Source organism: Canis aureus, chromosome 25 (assembly GCF_053574225.1).
Source record: "Canis aureus isolate CA01 chromosome 25, VMU_Caureus_v.1.0, whole genome shotgun sequence".
Taxonomy (NCBI): Eukaryota; Metazoa; Chordata; class Mammalia; order Carnivora; family Canidae; genus Canis; species Canis aureus.
The window spans coordinates 39251859-39271261 of record NC_135635.1 but is presented as its reverse complement, the minus strand read 5'-3'; the positions used below and the strand labels follow the sequence as shown (position 1 = coordinate 39271261).

The 19403-nt window shown below is 57.6% G+C and overlaps 3 protein-coding genes across 3 annotated transcripts in view; 2 read left to right on the top strand and 1 right to left on the bottom strand.

Annotated features, from left to right (window-relative positions):
* Positions 1–165: 165 nt before the first annotated feature.
* GPR162 (G protein-coupled receptor 162) lies at positions 166–5951 on the top strand. The gene is made up of 5 exons (XM_077871238.1): positions 166–318; positions 1914–3210; positions 3901–4090; positions 4720–4877; positions 5179–5951. Exons 2-5 carry the CDS (start codon positions 2341–2343, stop codon positions 5728–5730), a joined length of 1770 nt encoding a protein of 589 aa, XP_077727364.1. The 5' UTR covers positions 166–318; positions 1914–2340; the 3' UTR covers positions 5731–5951.
* The window catches only part of PHB2 (prohibitin 2), a gene marked incomplete at its 3' end in the record, with an annotated part of 124993 nt that continues 106036 nt past the window's right edge, over positions 447–19403 (bottom strand). Inside the window, exon 9 of the mRNA XM_077871797.1 lies at positions 447–459. Within this exon, the coding sequence (XP_077727923.1) occupies positions 447–459 (13 nt within the window). The remainder of the gene's footprint in view (positions 460–19403) is intronic.
* P3H3 (prolyl 3-hydroxylase 3) lies at positions 6798–19065 on the top strand. Its single transcript, XM_077871237.1, has 15 exons — positions 6798–7363; positions 8263–8415; positions 8738–8936; positions 9012–9143; positions 9615–9751; positions 10194–10283; positions 11907–11959; positions 12088–12155; positions 12271–12395; positions 16338–16439; positions 16795–16945; positions 17161–17278; positions 17360–17435; positions 18254–18394; positions 18533–19065. The coding sequence occupies exons 1-15, from the start codon at positions 6866–6868 to the stop codon at positions 18701–18703; spliced, it is 2214 nt and encodes a 737-aa protein (XP_077727363.1). The 5' UTR covers positions 6798–6865; the 3' UTR covers positions 18704–19065.

The window sequence follows — 19403 nt, the reverse complement described above, 5'->3', positions numbered from 1 at the left end:
CGCCCCGCACTCGCCCCCGCGCCCCCCGAGCCGCTCCCCGCCGGCCCCCGACCTGGGGCTCTCGGCGCGGGCCTCCGGCAGGGGGGGCCCCGACAGCGCGGGGCGGCCGGGGCAGAGCCCGGGGGAGCGGCGGCCCGAGCCCCGGAGGCCGGGACCGCGGGGGGAGGGAGGCCCGGAGGGAAGAGGGAGGGAAGGAGGAGGGCGGGCGAGCCGGAGCCGGAGCCGGAGCCGGAGCCCGAGCCCGAGCCCGAGCCGGCGGGAGCCCGGGCGAGCCGCTCGGGAGCGCGGTCCCCATGGCAGTGCCGGGCGCGGCCAGAGGTAAGACGACCCCGGCCCCGGCCCCGGCCCCGGCCCCGGCCCCGCGGCCCCCTCCCCGCCTCCCCCACGCCGCCGCCGCCGCCGCCGCCTCCTCTCCCCTCCGGCCGGCCCCTCCTCCCCAGCCACCTGCTGTCACTGCCCGGGAGCAGAGGGTGGGTGGCGGGAGGGAGGAGCCGCCTGACCTTACCCCTTCACCCCGAAGGGCGAGGGACCCCTGCCCGCGGCAGAGTCCCCCAGAAACCCCCGCCTTCCTCTGTCCTTCACCTCCTCTCTGTCCTTCACATCCTTCCTGCCTCCCTCCCTCTCTGACTCCCCATCTCTTTCTTCCCGAGCCCACCCGCTGGGGCTGGGGTGGGGGGGGTAGGTGGGAAGGGGTGCCAGGCTGTAGAGGAGAGTAGTGGGGGGGGCGCTGCTGACCAATTCCTTCCACCTCCCTCTGGCTGGCCATTGCCATGGCAACTGGGGTGTACTGGGCTCCGAAGGGAACAAAGGTGGGGGGCGGACTAGGACCTCTCAGGGAGGGCAAGGATCAAGGATCGGAGGGTCTTCCACAGAAAGCAGACCCTCTCACTACTGTGCCCCATTTTTACACCACCCCTATTACCCCCCCCCCCAAGCCAAAGCCGTTAGCTCATCCTTCTTGCCTCCACTCTGTTCAGGGTTTCACCTGATTTCCTCTTACCCCCTCCCCAGGACTCCCTGAAGCTCAGCTTCTGGCAAGTCAGGACTCTCCTCCCTCCCTGCAGAGGGAGACTGAGGCTGGGGCAGGGGAGAAAAGAATGGAGGTCCACCAGTGGGAGTCAGCACCTTATGGAAATCTGGCTTTTCTTCTCAGCCTCCCTGTTTCCTGCTCCCTCCCTCCACACAATCCCTCTCCCTCCCAAGCCTCCACTCCAGGGGTCTCTGGGGGTTCCCTTCTATTTTCAGATACTATCACTTTGCCCCCTCTTTCTCTTCTGCTCAAACTCTCCTCCTTCCCCTAGATCCCCATCTTTCCATTTCTGGATGCTTCTGATGTCAGTGGTTTCCCCGCCTGCGTGTTCCCTAGCCCCCCTCCCTTGGTCCCAGCCTCCTTTCTTCTATCTTCCCAGATCCCTGGTGAGCTCAAGGGGAATCATGCAGGCTTGGGGAAATAGGGCTAAGCACCAACACCCCTGGGCCCAGGAGCTGGAATAGGTTACATATCCCAGTTTACTGCGAACCCTCAAGAAGAAACAAGTCATACATCTCCAGCAGTAGCTCTGGAGAGAGATTCGGGGACGTGAAGATAAGGGTTGAATAGCACTGAGCAGGGTTTATAAGAAGAGGGGACCTGGGAATGCCAGAGGGAAGAAAAAGGGCCAAAAAGTATAGGAGACGGGGGGTCTGAATACCTTCTTTCTCAAGGTCTGGAAAGCAGGTCTCCTACCTGTGTGGGCTGTGACTGGCCATCTGATTGAAGGCAGAAGAATGTTCTGAATGGCCCCATGGCCCCTAGTAATCCGTTATTTCTATGATTTCAAGAGAAGGGGGCATGAGAAATCTGTCAGAGACCAGCCTGCCCTACCTTTACCCTCCCCCTCCCACATGTCATTTCTCCCTTGCTGTTTGTCCAGGTGGCTGAGCCTAACCCTCCACACCCCTTGGGGGTGCCCAGAAGATCCTTGACTGGTCAAGAACCAGAGGAAGAGGAGACCTGGAAGTCCCGGCATGGGGACCAAAGCTCCTCAGCCAGCCTCATAGCTGGGAAAGCAGTCAGCCTGCCTCCCTCATTGACCACAGAGATACTTCAGGAAGGGCACCACCCAATATGGAGGCTGAGGACCACCTCTGCTGACCCTCAGTCTCCTCCCCTGCCCTCCACACGGGACTTTAGCTGGGTCAGTCATGCAATGCTGAGCAGCAGGGTAGGCCTAGAGGCGGCCTGCTTCACCACAGGGCAGGAATTGTGTGCATCATGGGTGTGTGTATGAGTGGGGCTCCTGGGTGAGACCCAGCCCCCACCCCCAGGAGTTCAAGGGGGTGGGGGGAGCCGGGGATAGGATGGCTCGGGGAGGAGCAGGGGCAGAGGAGGCCTCCCTGCGCTCAAACGCCTTGTCCTGGCTTGCCTGTGGGCTCCTGGCGCTGCTGGCCAATGCCTGGATCATCCTCAGCATCTCGGCCAAGCAGCAGAAGCACAAGCCGCTGGAGTTGCTGCTCTGCTTCCTGGCGGGCACACACATACTCATGGCGGCTGTGCCCCTCACCACCTTCGCTGTGGTGCAGCTACGGCGCCAGGCTTCCTCCGACTATGACTGGAACGAGAGCATCTGCAAGGTCTTCGTGTCCACCTACTATACCCTGGCCCTGGCCACCTGCTTCACAGTCGCCTCACTCTCCTACCATCGCATGTGGATGGTGCGTTGGCCTGTCAACTACCGCCTTAGCAACGCCAAGAAGCAGGCACTGCACGCTGTCATGGGCATCTGGATGGTCAGCTTCATCCTCTCCACACTACCCTCCATTGGCTGGCACAACAATGGCGAGCGGTACTATGCCCGTGGCTGCCAGTTCATAGTCTCCAAGATCGGCCTGGGCTTTGGCGTGTGCTTCAGCCTCTTGCTACTTGGGGGCATTGTCATGGGGCTGGTCTGTGTGGCCATCACCTTCTACCAGACATTGTGGGCCAGGCCCCGGAGGGCTCGGCTGGGCGGCCCGAGAGCAGGGGCTGGGGGTGGTGCCAAGGGGGCTGGGCCAGGGGGGTTGGGTACCCGGCCAGCCTTTGAGGTGCCAGCCATTGTGGTGGAGGATGCCAGAGGGAAGCGGCGGTCCTCGCTGGATGGCTCTGAGTCGGCCAAGACATCCCTGCAGGTCACCAACTTGGTCAGCGCCATCGTCTTTCTCTATGACTCACTCACAGGGGTGCCCATCTTGGTGAGATTGGGGTCCCCCACCTGCTCTCCCTAGTCCGGGCCCCAGCACAATCGCTTGACTTCCAAGTCCTTTAGCCATACAGCAACTCTGCCATCCACCTTCGTCTCTTCTGCCCACCCCCATCTGTGAGCCCCCCACCCCTATCATCCAGCTCCCAGTTCCCATTGCCTCCAGTCTTGTCATCTGCTTTCCAGCTTCTGCTACTCAACCCCACTCCCCGTCTTCCAGCGCCACCATCTATCCTGTGGCTCCACACTTAAGCCCCCCAGCCCACTGTCCAGCAGCCCAGTCCAGTCTCCATTCCCTAACAGTCTCAGGACATCCCACAGGGTCCCTGAGCACTCCAGGGTGGCAACCCCTGAGAGCTCACCCCACCACCCCAGCTATGCATCCCCAGCTAGTTCGGATTCCTGAATTTCTCTCTGTGTTCAAGTGTTCTGTCCCTCTGGATGTCAGGGCTTTGTCTGCAGTACTTACCCCGGACCTTCCCCTGAATCAGTCCCTTCCCCTCTGTTCATCCCATCTCCCCTTCCAACTCTGCCTCCATCACGATCCTCTGTGAACTGGGCCATCCCTTTTCGGCACCCCCCCACCCCCCGCACTAGGATATTGGGTGGGGGGCCAAGTGGGACCTCTGGGAGCCGGCTGGGTCGTGACCCCGCGCCTTTCCATTCCCCATCCTCCCGCTAGGTGGTGAGCTTCTTCTCCCTTAAGTCGGACTCGGCTCCGCCGTGGATGGTGCTGGCTGTGCTGTGGTGCTCCATGGCACAGACACTGCTGCTGCCCTCCTTCATCTGGTCCTGCGAGCGCTACCGGGCCGACGTGCGCACCGTGTGGGAGCAGTGCGTGGCCATCATGTCCGAGGAGGACGGCGACGACGGTCAGAGGAAGGACTGGGCTTTGGCGTTCTCGGGCTTCGGCTCCCTTTTCTGCGCCTTTCCACCGGCCCTTCTCTGTGTGGGGACGGGCTGCTCTGGAGTGCCCCCTCCTGGACAGAACCTGCGCCGGCCCTGAGCTGACTCTGGGCTCCCCTTTCCCTAATCACGCACCCCATGTACACCCACCGCTTCCTTCTGCACCGAGGGCTCCCTGCACCCGGTGTCAGTTTCCCTCTGGAAGCCCACACTACCCAGCTCTGCCTCCACTCTCCAGGCCGAGTACCCGAAAAACAGTCCAGAGCCCTAACACAACTATAAAGGGAGGCTGTGGAACTAAGAGGAGGCTGAGCTCCCTAAGAGAGACCCCTACCTGGAGGGACAGTTCTTGGGTGGGGTTGTAACTGTTTCAATAAATGCCTCTTTATGTATGAAGCCTTAGGGACCTAACTCTGAACGCAAAGACGTTAGAAACTCTTGCTTTTCCTCTTGGAGCTTACAGACTAGTGGGCACAGAAGGATTCCACACCCCACGGCACCCAAGCTTACAAAGGAGGCAGGAGGTTTTAAAGGGGGGTGGGGAGGGAAGTGGGTATTCCCTGCCTGTAACCACCCTGCCCCTTTTCTCTCCTAGACGGGGGCTGTGATGACTATGCAGATGGCCGAGTGTGTAAAGTTCGCTTTGATGCTAACGGTGCCACAGGACCAGGGAGCAGGGACCCCTCCCAGGTGAAGCTGCTGCCTGGACGGCACATGCTCTTTCCCCCTCTTGAGAGGGTCCACTACTTACAGGTATGGAACTAGGGAGTGCACCTCCTATTCTAGGTACCCCCTTACTATTTGTCTCCAGTCTCTGCTAACCATCCTGACTCCCCACTCCCTAGCCCTGGCCTGCAGGGCACCTAAGGGGTAGGTGAAAGGTGTGGTGAGAGAGGCTCCCCTTCAGACCTCTCAGAACCAGGTTTGCCCATTAGAGATGTTTTGCAAAAGCTTAAGGGGGTGGAGCCACCTTGCAGAGTCCCCACTTTGGTTCCTGCCTCTACTCCCACTTTGTCCCTGTAGCATCTCTGCGTCTACCTGCTCCTCTTCCCAGGTCCCTCTATCCCGCCGTCTGTCCCATGATGAGACCAACATCTTCTCTACTCCTCGGGCACCAGGCTCCATCCTGCATAAGTGGTCATCCTCTGATGACATCCGGGTCCTCCCAGCCCAGAGCCGAGCCCTGGGGGGCCCTCCTGAGTACCTGGGTCGGAGGCAAAGGCTGGAGGATGAGGAGGATGAGGAGGAAGGTGAAGGTGGAGGGCTGGCTAGCCTTCGCCAATTCCTGGAGGGTGGGGTATTGGGGTCAGGTGGGGGACCTCCACGGGGTCCTGGCTTCTTCCGGGAAGAGATCACCACCTTCATCGATGAGACACCTCTGCCTTCTCCGACTGCTTCCCCAGGACCCTCTCCTCGCCGGCCCAGACCCCTGGGCCTCTCACCCCGCAGGCTCTCCCTTGGGTCCCCTGACAGCAGAGCCGTTGGACTTCCTTTGGGGTTAAGTGCGGGGAGACGCTGTTCCCTGACAGGGGGTGAGGGGAGCGCAAGACCTTGGGGAGGATCCTGGGGCCCAGGTAACCCCATCTTCCCCCAGCTGACCCTGTGAGCCCACGTGGGCCTACAAGACTCAGAGGAGGGGCTCAGAGTGAGTAATACCACTTCTGGCCCTGAGCCTAGAGCAGCTGCCTCCAGACTCCATGGAGATGGGCACTGGATCTGGGGCCTGGAGGCTCCCCACCCCTCTGCTGCCTCCCATCTCAATGACCAGATGTCCTACTCACCTTCCATCATCCTTAGCAAAATGTATTAAAGCCTGAAGTGTTACCATGGAAGCCTCCGTGTCCAGTGTGCCTGGGTGGCAGAGGGTATGGTGGGAGGCTTGGGGGTGAGATGGCTCACAGAAGACAACATAGAGCAGAGGCCACGAACAGCGGCACAGAAGTACACCTGGACAATGACCAACTCAAACACGAAGACATACAGAGGGACAGGCTGATTAAAGCATCTTGTGCTGGGCATGGGCATGGGGGGGACACTTGAGTTTACTGGTTTGGGGTATGAAGGATCTCTGTCCAGATTTGTGGAAGTTGTTGCAGAGTGCAAGTCCATGTGCCATGCCCCAACTCTCCTCCTTCCCCCAAATCCACCTAGACCTCACATTCTGGGCAGGAAAGGACTTGGGCCTGACTTGGTGTCACATGTCCGAATCCCCTGCTGCAACCTAAAGCTCTTTTTTCCAAAAGTGGGTGTGGGTAGGTGTGTGGGAGGCATCCACCATCCTTGTCATGGACTCAAGAGTGCCTGTGGTGTGCAGACAGAGCAGAGGGGAGCACAGCCCCAGTGGTTCCCCTGACCCCATGGGCCTCAGGGATTGGAGTCAAGGGTCCTAAGAGGCTCCCCAGGCTGTTTTCCGAAGCCCCAGCCTACTCTGCTTCCTGCCGCTTGCCATCTGCTCCTCAGGGCCTGTTTCTCGTCCCACACTGTCCCTTGTCTTGAAGACTGCTTTCCCCACTCTCTGCCAGGCTTCCTGACGTCTCTGGCTCTCCTGTGGCCTCTCCCAGGGTTGAGTCTGGGCCGCATCAGCTCTCCCAGGCCCGGCTCATTCCTTCTTTCTTCCTCTCCTCCCTCCTCTCCATCTCTTCTTCCTTTCCCCTCCCTCTCCCTTCCCCCTTCCCCCTTCCCTGTCTCCCCCTCTCGGCTCCCGCATTCCGCTTCGGCAGCCGGCCGGCGCCCCTGGCACCATGCTCCGGCTCCTCCGGTTGCTGCTGCTACTGCTGCTGCTGCCCCCGCCGGGGTCCCCCGAGCCCCCGGGCCTGGCCCCGCTGTCCCCGGCGGCGCCCCCCCAGGCTCCCGACTTGCTCTACGCCGACGGTCTGCGCGCCTACGCGGCCGGGGCTTGGGCGCCGGCCGTGGCGCTGCTGCGGGAGGCGCTGCGGAGCCGGGCGGCGCTGGGCCGCGCGCGCCGGGACTGCGGGGCGCTCTGCGCGGCGGAGCCGGGGGCCGCGCTCCCCGCGGTGCCGCTCGACGCCCCGGGGCGGGACTCGGGGCCCGGCCGGGCGCAGGGGGCCTGGGAGCGCCTGCTGCTCCGCGCGGCGCTCCGCCGGGCCGAGTGCCTGACCCAGTGCGGGGCGCGGAGGCTGGGCCCCGGGGGCGCGGCGCGGCTCCGCGTGGGGAGCGCGCTGCGGGACGCCTTCCGCCGCCGGGAGCCCTACAACTACCTGCAGAGGGCCTACTACCAGGTGCGGGAGCCCCCCCCCCCCCGGGTCCTTCCGGGGGTCCTGCCGGACCCACGCCGCGCAGCTGCTTGGAGCGCGCCGGGAGAGGGCGGAAGGCCGGCGCCCCGGACTCCGGACTCCGGGTGGGGCCCGGCGGGGCGGTCCGCGGACGTCTCCTTTTGAGTCGGTCCCATCAAAACCGCGTCAAGTGCCCACGGGGGTCGTCGAGGGACAGTCTAAGGGAGGGGGGAACAGAGCTGGAGCGGGGCTGCATGGGATCCCAAGGCAGGGTGGAAGTAGGTCGGAGATGGAGGGAAGGGGCCTGAAACCTTAGGTCTTACTGAGACCGACGTGGGGGCATAGAGAAGCGGAGGGGATGCGGGGAACCCCGCCGCGGGACAGGAAGCGTGGTGGGGGGAGAGGTGTTGAGTGTGAGCATTTGCGGGGCAGGGGCAAGGCTGAGGAGCCGGAGGCCTGGCATCTGGCGGGAGGGCAGTGGACACTGCGCAGCTACCAGTCGGTAGCTATTGCCTACGTGGCTGGGGGAGGGGAGGTGGCTGCTGGTCACACACACCTCTGCCCAGGGTCCTAGAGACCTGCGGGTTTTGCTGGTCCCTCTGGTCTCCCCCTCTTCCCCACCTCATTTAGACCTCACCTGTGCCTTGTCTCCCAAACTGAGGCCCTGAGGTCCCTCTGCCAATATCGCACCCACTCCAAAGTCTTCAAACCCCTCTTCCCTGAGCTTCCCCAGGCACACTGTTTCTAGGGGCTCTGGAGGTTGAGAGGTGGGCAGTTCTGACTGACAAATCTTCTAGAAGGTTCTGGGGCAGTTCCAGGTGTGGGAGGGGGATGCCTGTGAGCAGGCAGAGGGTCTGACACCCCTGCCTGAGGGCACTGACTCCCCCCTCCCTCCTGCTTCTCAGCTGAAGAAGTTGGATCTGGCAGCAGCGGCAGCACACACCTTCTTTGTAGCAAACCCAACACACTTGCAGATGCGGGAGGACATGGCTAAGTACAGACGCATGTCTCGGGTGCGGCCCCAGAGCTTCCGGGACCTGGAAACACCACCACACTGGGTGAGACACTTTGGCGGAATACACCAGGCTTACTGGACTGGGACCTGTGTGGCTCAGGCCTCACGAGATCTGGGTACTGTCCTCGGTAACCCCAGATGGAAAATCCCTCTCTGGGACTTAGTTTTCTTCCTGAGGATCACTAAGGTCCCATGTTCTACCATTCTGGTCCTGAGGCCCACCCTATCTTCCCCAAAGTGAAAGTGGGACCTGAAGTCCATGTCCCCAATGAGAGCAACAGCCTTTCCCATCTTTCCACCTCCCAATCTTGTTTGGCACCTTGCCTGCAGGATCTCAGGTGACTGCTCACTCCCCTCCCCGACAGGCAGCCTATGATGAGGGCCTGGAGCTACTGGGGCGCCAGGAGGCAGGGCTGGCTTTGCCCAGGCTGGAGGAGGCCCTGCAGGAGATCCTGGCCCAGATGGAGAGCTGCCGGGCTGGCTGTGAAGGACCTGAGGAGCAGCAGAGTGAGGAAGAGGAGGAAGGGGCTGGGAGCCAGGGAGGCCTCTATGAGATCATTGCAGGTAAGGAGCTGGGGGGTTCAGGGTGCCACAGAGAGGAGCGCCACAAGCTGAACGGTTCACGTGTGTTGTCTGCAGGGCACTGGATTCGGGTCCTGCAGTGCCGGCAGCGCTGTGTGGGAGACACAGCCACGCGTCCTGGCCGCAGCTTCCCTGTCCCTGACTTCCTCCCCAGCCTGCTGAGGCAGCTGCACAAGGCCCATGCTCAGGGTCAGTTGGGGAAGACGGGGTGCTGGGGGTGACTGGGGTGGGAAAGGAGAAGCGAAGGTTTGTCTCTGATGATGTCCTGAGTCCCCTCTCTCCATCCCTCCTGTCTATCTGGATCCGTTTGCTGGGCAGAAGGATTCTCATTGGCTCCCCTTTGGCACCCTGTGGAAAGCTCAGGAGATGGGTCACGGGGCTCCTTCTGCCCTTGCTGTTTCTCACCTTTCTTAATTCCCTCCTCTCTTCCTTCCCCATTGAACTCTGCCTATCCAGATTAGGTGTGTTTGAGTGAGCATTGGAAAGAAGCAAGGGATGAGCAGGTCCACCAGGGCGGGGTGGGGGCTTTGGAGTGGCTTGGCAGTGGGAGACCACCTTCTCCAGCTCTGCCTGTCTGCCTGTCTTCTCTGCCTCTGCCCACGGATTGCTGTCATCCTCAATCCCCATGTCCCACCCCACCCTATCACTCTGTCTGTTCAGTGGGGAATCTGTCCCAAGCTATGGAAAATGTCCTGAGTGTTCTGCTCTTCTACCCGGAGGATGAGACTGCCAAGAAGGCCCTGAATGAGTACCAGACCCAGCTGGGAGAGCCAAGACCTGGCCTCGGGCCAAGAGAGGTAACCCCCTGCTCCATACTTACCTTGTGAGGTGACCCTAAATCAAATATACCTGAGAAGCAAACCTGGACTCTGTACCCCCTATCCAGTCACCATAGGCAACCCCAAGTCCAGCATCTGACCTACCTCCACCTCCTGCTCCCTGCTGCAGACTCTACTTTCTGGGTCCAAGTGCCAGCCCACACCCCCTTTGCCTTCACCTTCCCCCTACTCGCTCCCCCCTTATGTGCCCTCCTATGACACCTGCATGCATAGGTAATCCCCCCACCGTTGAGCCAAGATGCCCTGAAGTTGTTGAACCAAAAAGCACAGGGAGAGGTTTAGGAGCATGCAGGCTATCCCCTAGAACCTGGGGCTGCCATGCCCTCTTCCAGCCTTCACTTCCCTGCCTCACTCTATTCCTCATCTCACCCCTTCCTCCCTATTGCCTGCTCCACCTCAGGACATCCAGCGCTTCATCCTTCGATCCCTGGGGGAGAAGAGACACCTCTACTATGCCATGGAGCACCTGGGGGCCAGCTTCAAGGATCCGGTGAATATCCCTTTGTCTCCATCTGGCCCCTTAGTGCTCCCGCCTCCAGAGGAAGAGAACAATGATGCCCTACATTTGTGTCACTTCAGTTTGCAACAAGACTTCCCATTTCCCACGCCCCTGGGAGGCTTGGAGAGGAGTCCGCAGTCCCAGTTTCTGAGGGGCAGGGGCAGGTACTATAGTAGAGGGCGACTTTGGGGTCACATAGGCCTGAGTGTTGGTCTCTTCTCTGCCATAAACAAGCTCTGGACCTTCACTTGCCTCAGCCTCAATTTCCTTACTGGTAAAATGGGCACATCACACCTATCTCATAATTACTGAAGCTGTATCATTTGCTGCACAGTAGAGAAGTCTCTGTTGCTGCTGCTTTTGTTACAGTTCTTTTTGTTGTAGTTATGAGAGGAAACTAAAGGGCAGAGGTTTGTTCATTGCTAGGACAATAACAAAAATCTTTTTCTTCACCTTCTTGGCACTATTGACATTTTTTTTTAAGATTTTATTTATTATTCATAGAGACAGATAGAGGGAGAGGCAGAGACACAGGCAGAGGGAGAAGCAGGCATCATACAGAGAGCCTGACGTGGGACTCGATCCAGGGTCTCCAGGATCACGCCCTGGGCTGCAGGCGGCGCTAAGCCGCTGCACCACCGGGGCTGCCCACTATTGACATTTTTGAACTGTCATTCTTTGTAGGGCAGAAGAAGGGGGCTTTCCTAGGCATTGTGGGATGTTCAGCAGCTTCCCTGGCCTCTACCCAGTAGATATCAATAGCACTCTCTGAGTCACGACAATCAAAAATGTTTCCAGGCATTGCCTAATGTCCCCTGGGGAGCAGAATCCCTGGTTGAGAACTGCTGGATCAAAGCATCGCTCCAACGCTAGTTTATTGTGTGTGTGTGTGTGTGTGTGTGTGTGTGTTAAGTAGGCTCCATATCCAACCTGGGGCTGGAACTCATGACCCTAAGAGCAAGAGTCACACACTCTACAACTGAGCCATCAGGTGCCCCTCGAAAGCTAGTTTGAATCCCAACTCTGTCACTTACTAGCTATGTGACCTGGGGCATGTTACTTTACCTGTCTGTGTCTTAGAGTCTTCAATTGCAAAATGGGCACATTCATACAATGTGTTCCATAAGACTATTGTGAACATTACATGATAAAGCTCCACGTATTCCACTTCTGTAGATAAAGCTGCTAGAATAGGAATCCCTGGGTGGCGCAGCGGTTGGCGCCTGCCTTTGACCCAGGGCGCGATCCTGGAGACCCGGAATCGAATCTCACATCGGGCTCCCGGTGCATGGAGCCTGCTTCTCCCTCTGCCTATGTCTCTGCCTCTCTCTCTCTGTGTGTGACTATCATAAATTAATTAATTAATTAATTAATTAAAAAAATCAAATCTTTAAAAAAAAAAAAAAGCTGCTAGAATAGCGCCTAACAAATAGTGCTATGTGAATTGTGGTAGTCTGGCCCAGTTCCCAGAGCTCCCGAGCATGAGTCCAGGGCTTCTCCCACCTCTGCCTTCCACTCTGGAAGAAGAAGGACCTTAATTTGGTAGTTGAGAGTCTAATGTCAGGGACTCAGGCTGGACTTGGTGGGTCATGGTGCTTTTCCTGACTCTCCCAGGATCCCTGGACCCCAGCAGCTGTCATCCCTGAGGCGCTCAGAGAAAAGCTCAGGTAGGTGATGCCCTGTGGTAGGAGGGGCCTGGCCTGAGCTGGAAGGTGAGGGAGGGGTCCTGGGAGGTCTGGGGAAGATGGGTCTGGACTGGCCTGCACATACGCTGAGCACATCTCTCACCCCTGAGAGAGGATCAAGAGAAGAGGCCTTGGGACCATGAGCCGCCACAGCCGAAGCCCTTGACTCACTGGAAGGGTAGGTTCCTAGGAGAGCAGGAAGCAGGAGCGCAGAGAGTCTGGGGGCTGCCAGCTGCAGCTGGGCTTGCCCTCAAGGGGTGCTCAACACCCCCTTCCCTGTCCTTCCCCTGCAGATGTGCTCCTCCTGGAGGGGGTAACCCTAACCCATGACGCAAGACAGCTGAATGGGTCAGAGCGTGTGGTGTTGGACGGGCTGCTCACCCCTGCTGAGTGTGGGGTGCTGCTGCAGCTAGCCAAGGTAAGCCCTGTGAGTAAGTGGCTAGTTAGGGACCTCAGGCGCAGCCCCGCCTGCCCCTGTTCTGCCCTCTCTGGTTCTTCAGCGGGCACTGCACTTGCCCCCACCTCACTGCTGTGGACAAGTCCTGTTCTTCTCAGCATGGGGTTGATGGACACTCTTTACAAAGGAATTTTACTAGAAATTGATGGGAAGAACAAAACAAAAAAACCTGTAATGGCATAAAAAAGGGTGAGTGTGCAGGTGAGGTTTCCTTGGTTAGCCAAGAGTTTAATTATCGGCTTGGCAAAAAAAATAAATAAAATAAAAAATAAAAAATAAAAAATTATCGGCTTGGCCAGTGGCTTAGCGGACACGTAGGCCTCTTTCCCCACCTATTGCATCCCCTGCTAGTTTGGGTTGAATGATCCATATTCACCAGGTTGAGTCTCCCATTTTGGGAAGCTTCCATCTTCATTCTGGGTTAACATTCCTTCTGTACACACTCACTGAGTATCTGCTGCATACTTAGAACTACTAGGTTCCAGGGAGAGGAAACACAACATAGATGTGCATTCAGGAGCTCACATATAGAGAAGGAATCAGACATGGAGACACCTAATTAGAGCGAGTGGTTAAGTTTGCTAACAAGAAGCATGTACCTATCCAAATAGAAGCACCAAAATACCAAGGCTTATGGGGGAGCACTTGAGCTCAGTCTTTTTTCTTTAAAAAGAAACTATTTTATTTATTTATTTGAAAGAGAGAGAGAGAGCGCATGAGCAGTAGGGAGGGGCAGAGGGAGAAATAGACTCCTAGCTGAGCTAGGAGCTGGACTGAGGGCTCCATCCCAGGACTCAGGGATCATGACCTGAGCTGAAAGCAGACACTTTTTTTTTTTTTTTTTAAGATTTATTTATTTATTTATTCATGATAGAGAGAGAGAGAGGCAGAGACACAGGAGGAGGGAGAAGCAGGCTCCATGCCGGGAGCCCGACGTAGGACTCGATCCCGGGACTCCAGGATCACGCCCTGGGCCAAAGGCAGGCTCTAAACCCCTGAGCCACCCAGGGATCCCCTGAAAGCAGACACTTAACTGACTGAGCCACCCAGGCGCCTCTTGAGCTCAGTCTTAAGGATGAATTAAGGCAGAGAAGGGGAGGAAAGCCAGGTCATAAGGAAGGAGAATAAGGGGGTAGTCTGGCAAGTGCAGTAGAGCACAGGAGTTAAGAGCATGGGCCAGCCCCAACGGCGATTAGCTGGGTGACCTCATGCAATGTATTTAAAATTTTTTTTTAATTTTTATTTATTTATGATAGTCACACAGAGAGAGAGAGAGAGAGGCAGAGACACAGGCAGAGGGAGAAGCAGGCTCCATGTACCGGGAGCCCGACGTGGGATTCGATCCTGGGTCTCCAGGATTGCGCCCTGGGCCAAAGGCAGGCGCTAAACCGCTGCGCCACCCAGGGATCCCCTCATGCAATGTATTTTAATGTCTCTGAGCCTCGTTCCCTCATCTGTAAAATGGGCCTAAATACAATGGGTTCTTTTAGAGTTGTTGTGAGGACCAAGGTAGTACATGGTAAAGCTGTTGGAAGAATATAAAAAGTGCTCAGCGGCAGCCCGGGTGGCTTAGCGGTTTAGTGCTGCCTTCGGCCCAAGGTGTGATCCCAGAGACCCGGGATCGAGTCCCACGTCGGGCTCCCTGCATGGAGCCTGCCTCTCTCTGCCTGTGTCTCTGCCTCTCTCTCTGTGTGTGTGTCTCTCTCATGAATAAATAAATAAAATCTTAAAAAAAAAAAAACCCTTAAAAAAAAAAGTGCTCAGGATTAGCTGTCACTATGTCATCAAGATGTATGTTATCCAGAAGAGGTAACAGAGAAGCCAGAGGTGGAGACACAGGAGAGATGATGAAGGGCCTTCTGTACCCTGCCAAGGGGTTTGTCACTGGTGGACAGCTTATCGGAGAATATAAGGAGGGGTTAGCTTTTCTGTCCCCATGCATTAGCAGGAGCTGGGCCTGGAGTCCCCATCCTCCAGAACTGGTAGATCCCTCTAGTGGAACTCTGGAGAATGCACTGGGAGATGAAAGGAAGGAGGGGAAGCTTCTGGGATGATGCAAGAGTGCCACTGCCTTAGGTTAGATCCTCGTTTCTAGGAAATGAAGAGAGGGAGACAGATGAGAACTATCTAGAAAATCAAAAATAGAGAAGTTCAGGGCAGCCTGGGTGGCTCAGCGGTTTAGCGCCACCTTCAGCCCAGGGTGTGATCCTGGAGACCCAGGATCGAGTCCCGCTTCGGGCTCCCTGCATGGAGCCTGCTTCTCCCTCTGCCTGTGTCTCTGCCTCTCTCTCTGCATCTCTCTGTGTCTCTCATGAATAAATAAATGAAATCTTAAAAAAAAAAAAAACAAAGCTAGAGAAGTTCAGGACTAAATCTATGTGGAAGACGATGGATGAAAGGATGGAGTCAGGGAAAACTCTCAAGTATCAGCCCTTCTTTCTATTCCTCCATCACACTAAATTCACTCTGGTTTCAGGACCTTTGCACTTGCTATTTCTACTGCCTGGAACATTTTTTTCTTTCACATATTCAAGCAGCTCTTTCATATCATTTGCTTTCAATTTATTTATTTTTTTTTAAAGATTTTTTTATTTATTCATGAGAGACACACAGAGAGAGAGGCAGAGACATAGGCATAGAGAGAAGTAGGCTCCATGCAGGGAGCCCGACGTGGGACTCGATCCCAGGTCTCCAGGATCACGCCCTGGGCCCAAGGCAGGCGCTCAACCACTGAGCCACCCAGGCATCCCTGCTTTCAATTTAAATGTCACCTCACTCAGCTGCCCCCTAACCACTGCCTGGGCACTCTCAAGGTTGTAGTCCTGTTATAATTTTCTTTATACCACTTATCACCATCTGAATTGATCTGGTTGGTTGGTTTGTTTATTTACTCAAAATATAGGGGCATTATAGGGGCACCTGGGTGGCTCTGTGGTTGAGCATCTGCCTTTGACTCAAGTCATGATCCTGGGGTCCTGGGATCGAGTCCCACATCGGGCTCCCCACAGGGAGCCTGCTTCTCCCTCCGCCTGTGTCTTTGCCTCTCTCTCTCTGTATCTCTCATGAATAAATAAACATTTTAAAATAAACAAACAAACCGCATGAGAGCAGGGAACTTTTCATGTCCACGGGTGTGTCCTCAGTGCCTATAACAGTGCCTGGCATATAGGAAGTGCTCAGTACAAATTTGTCAAATGAATACATACCAGAAGGGGAGGTTAGATGGCTTGGGTGAGTATGTGGTCTCTCAGAGATGGGGTTTATATACAGGGTAACTGGGTAGTGGTGGCAGAAAGCTGCCAAATGAATAGATGTCAGGAAAGCGACATCCAGATACCAGGAGCCCCCTGGGGAATAAGACTCGGGTAGGTGGTGGAGTAGTTGGGGCTAAGCACCAGGGTTCCCACATCCTCCAGGAGTGTGTCAAGGGTGTCAGAGAGAGGCCCCTCGGCTGATGCTGTCTCCCCACCTCGAGCTGCCCAGGACCCGGCCTTGACTATCCAATTTGCTACTTGGACCCTGGTTCTGGAAAGACTCCTCTATCCTTGGCTCATCAGAAACAAATGAGCGAGCCCTTCCTGCCCCCCTTCTCTAAACACCCTTGCCCTCTCAGAGGCCCCTTCTCCAGTGTAGGAGGCTCTTCAGAGCTCTGGGCATAGCCTCCTTGGCTGGTGGAATTCCAGATCTTTACCAGAAAGTGATGATATAGACCTGAAGATAGTCGTTCTATGGGAAGGGGCAGCAGCTCAGGGAACAGGAGTCACCAGAGGACCCTGCAGGCTGCTAGCCTCTTTTGTGGAGAGGGAGGATTGGAGAAGCGTCTTGTAGCCCTGTGGGCAGGGAGGTGGGGGCATGGCCTGGGGCCTAGGGAATGAGACTCCACAGCCAACTCTCCCTCCATAGGATGCCACTGAGGCTGGAGCCAGATCTGGCTATCGAGGCCGCCGCTCCCCTCACAGCCCCCATGAACGCTTCGAGGGGCTCACGGTGCTCAAGGCTGCACAGGTAAGAGGAGGCCCCCATGCCCTGGTCTGATGCCCAGAATCAGAGGAGAGGGCACGCAGGAGGCTGGGTGCCCAGGCCTGGGCCTCGCCCATGGAGGGGCCTCCTGGGACTGAGAACACTCGAGGGCCCCCAACCACCCTTCACCACCCCCCTAGAGTTGAGGGAGGCAGGAGAGGAAGTGTTCTAAGACATCAGAACCTGGGTTATGGTCACAGAGCCAATGGGAAGGAGCAGGATAGAGCTGGCTACTGAGACCAAAGCCGTGGGTGGAGGGCATAGAAGTAGGGCAGGGGCTGGGGCAGGGCTGCCCTTCCATTGCCCCCTCCTTTCCCATCCTTTCTCTCCGGGCTTGCAGCTGGCACACGCTGGAGCCGTGGGCAGTCAGGGGGCTAAGCTGCTTCTGGAGGTGAGCGAGCGTGTGAGGACCTTGACACAGGCTTACTTCTCCCCGGAGCGGCCGTTGCATCTCTCCTTCACGCAGCTGGTGTGCCGTAGCGCCATAGAAGGTGACTGCCAGGGACCCTAGCTCTGCCTCCCCGACCTTGCGCCCCGGCCGGGCACTGCACATTCTTAGCATCCCCAGACTCTGTGGGCTCCTGACTCTCCTGCCCGGGTGAGGACCTGGCTCCTCTGCCCAGCCATGATCCCCCAAAGCCACGGGGCGAGGATGGGTGGCAGTGGATGGGCACAGGTGCATTCACCACGTCCCTTTGCTTCCCAGGAGAGCAGGACCAGCGCATGGACCTGAGTCACCCGGTGCATGCAGACAATTGTGTCCTGGACCCTGACACGGGGGAGTGCTGGCGGGAGCCCCCAGCCTATACCTATCGGGACTACAGGTGGGCAGCACTCCCACCCCAGGGGTCAGGCAGGTGGACCTGGGCTGGGGTCTCATTGCCTGCCGCTTCCTCCCTTTGCAGTGGGCTCCTCTACCTCAATGATGACTTCCACGGTGGGGACCTGTTCTTCACAGAGCCCAATGCCCTCACAGTCACAGTAAGTGGGGGTAGGGGGGTGAGGGGTGGGGGTGGGCAGGGAGCCCAGCTGTGGGCTCTGAATTCAAAATAGAAGCTTCGCAGAGGCAAATGCAGGGAAATGGGGGGTGGGGGAGCATTTACCTTTTCCTTTCCTGGTCTCCCAGCCCTCTTCACTCCTTGTCTGGGTTTTGGGGGTTCTCCTAGCAGAGTTTGATCACATCTTCCCAGGAGATCTCAAGTGGCCCTTCCAGACCCAGCCTTCAGTGTTTGCCTCACCCCCTCAAGGAGGATGGGTGAAAGCACAGGTCCCCAAGGCCCTATTCCAGGTAGAAACCAGGAGCTAGAATTGGGCAGAAGGGGAGGGGCAGTGATTTTGCATCAGGTGCTGCTCTGTCTTACCCAGATACCTCCTTCTCTGTTGACTGCCGCCAGCTCCTGATAATCCAAGGCCTCCCTGAGGTGCAAAAATGTCCCCAAGATCCTTATCCCCGGTACCCAGAGTGTGGTACTGCATTCATACCCTCGGATTGCTTCACACCTGGGGTTTGAAGGGTTGGGTAGGACAAGTCAGGGCCTGGGCAGGAGGTGAGGAGGCCCCCTTTTTTTGGCTCTGATTCCTCTAGCTTCAGTCTGGCATCTGTGCTCCCCAACTTGAGGCTGACTTCCCATCCCCCCTTCCTCCCACTGCCCCGTCCATGGTCCCTGAATTAAGGAGTGGGAAGTGATGGGCAGAAGAGCTGAATGCTTGTGTGCCTGCCTGCCACTGGCCATAGGGAGTCAGGGCCAAGTTCTCCAAGAGCACCTGGCCGTGTCGCTGAAGCTGCCTTCATCCCCTAGGCTCAGGTTCGGCCTCGCTGTGGACGGCTTGTGGCCTTCAGCTCCGGTGGGGAGAATCCCCATGGTGTGTGGGCTGTGACACGCGGGCGGCGCTGCGCCCTGGCACTGTGGCACACCTGGGCGCCTGAGCACAGGGAGCAGGTGAGGAGGCGTGGGAGGAGGAAGGGATGTCCCTCCTGGTGTGTGAAGGATGAGGGCGGTGGCTGAGATGTCCTAGGGAGGGTCTTCGGGCCCAGATGATGTAGGGGATGGGGCCAGACTCTCCTCCCTACTCCTCAGGAGTGGACAGAAGCCAAAGAGCTGCTAAAGGAGCCAGAGGAGGAGGAGGAAGAGGAGGAAGAAGAGGAAGAAATGCCCAGCAGAGACCCCTCCCCAGAACCCCCCAGCCGCAGGCTGCAGCGGGTCCAGGACAAGACTGGGAAACTGCCTCGGGTCCGAGAGGAACTATGAGGGGCTGAGCCAGCATCTTGGGGATGTGGCCACTTGGCTTGTGAAGCGCCACGTTGATGCCAGGACCCCTGAGAGGCCCCCATGTGATGGGAGCAGAACAGTGAGCTCTCTGCCCCTGCACCCCTACTACCTTGGGGATCACAAGGGCTGTCCAGCCCTGGACTCAGAGGATAACTGCACAGACTAGCCTAGAGCTCACCAGGCCTGGTTGATGGACCTCCAGCCCTAGGACAGACCAAGGACACCTCCCTGGAAACAAATGGCAGGGGATATAGGGCCTGACTGTGTCATATGTGGAGATGAGAGGGAGGATAACCCTAGTGCCCTGTCCCGGCTTGTAATAAACATCTGAAGATCCCTCAGCCAGGGCCCAGTCGAGTGTATCACAGTTTCTGTGGTGTCTGCTGCAGGGAGTGGCTGTGACAGGCCTGGGAGGAGACAGGTGTCTTTGGGCCTCCCAGAGGCGGGGCCACTCAAAGCCCGTGATTTGTCAGGGAAATCTGGGCCACCTGCTCCCCACATGCAAATGGACCCAAACCCCTGACAGCTGCTCCTTGGGCCTCTAACTCTAAGCCCTGTCTTCCCTCTCTGAGCTTGGCCAAGACGTATAGCAGCAGCTTGATCCCTCTGGTTCCAGCCTTCACAACCCCAGCAGGACTCCGTGAGTCATGGGGGCAAGGAATGGGCCAGACCCCAGATG

Bases quoted from the DNA above. Each gene is read 5' to 3' on its own strand.
- P3H3 (XM_077871237.1), top strand. From the start codon at position 6,866: ATGCTCCGGCTCCTCCGGTTGCTGCTGCTACTGCTGCTGCTGCCCCCG. The intron at 7,364-8,262 runs GTGCGGGAGCCC...CCTGCTTCTCAG, and splicing joins TGCAGAGGGCCTACTACCAG to CTGAAGAAGTTGGATCTGGC. The intron at 9,144-9,614 runs GTCAGTTGGGGA...CTGTCTGTTCAG, and splicing joins GCACAAGGCCCATGCTCAGG to TGGGGAATCTGTCCCAAGCT.
- GPR162 (XM_077871238.1), top strand. From the start codon at position 2,341: ATGGCTCGGGGAGGAGCAGGGGCAGAGGAGGCCTCCCTGCGCTCAAAC. The intron at 4,091-4,719 runs GTCAGAGGAAGG...TTTCTCTCCTAG, and splicing joins CGAGGAGGACGGCGACGACG to ACGGGGGCTGTGATGACTAT. The intron at 4,878-5,178 runs GTATGGAACTAG...TCCTCTTCCCAG, and splicing joins AGAGGGTCCACTACTTACAG to GTCCCTCTATCCCGCCGTCT.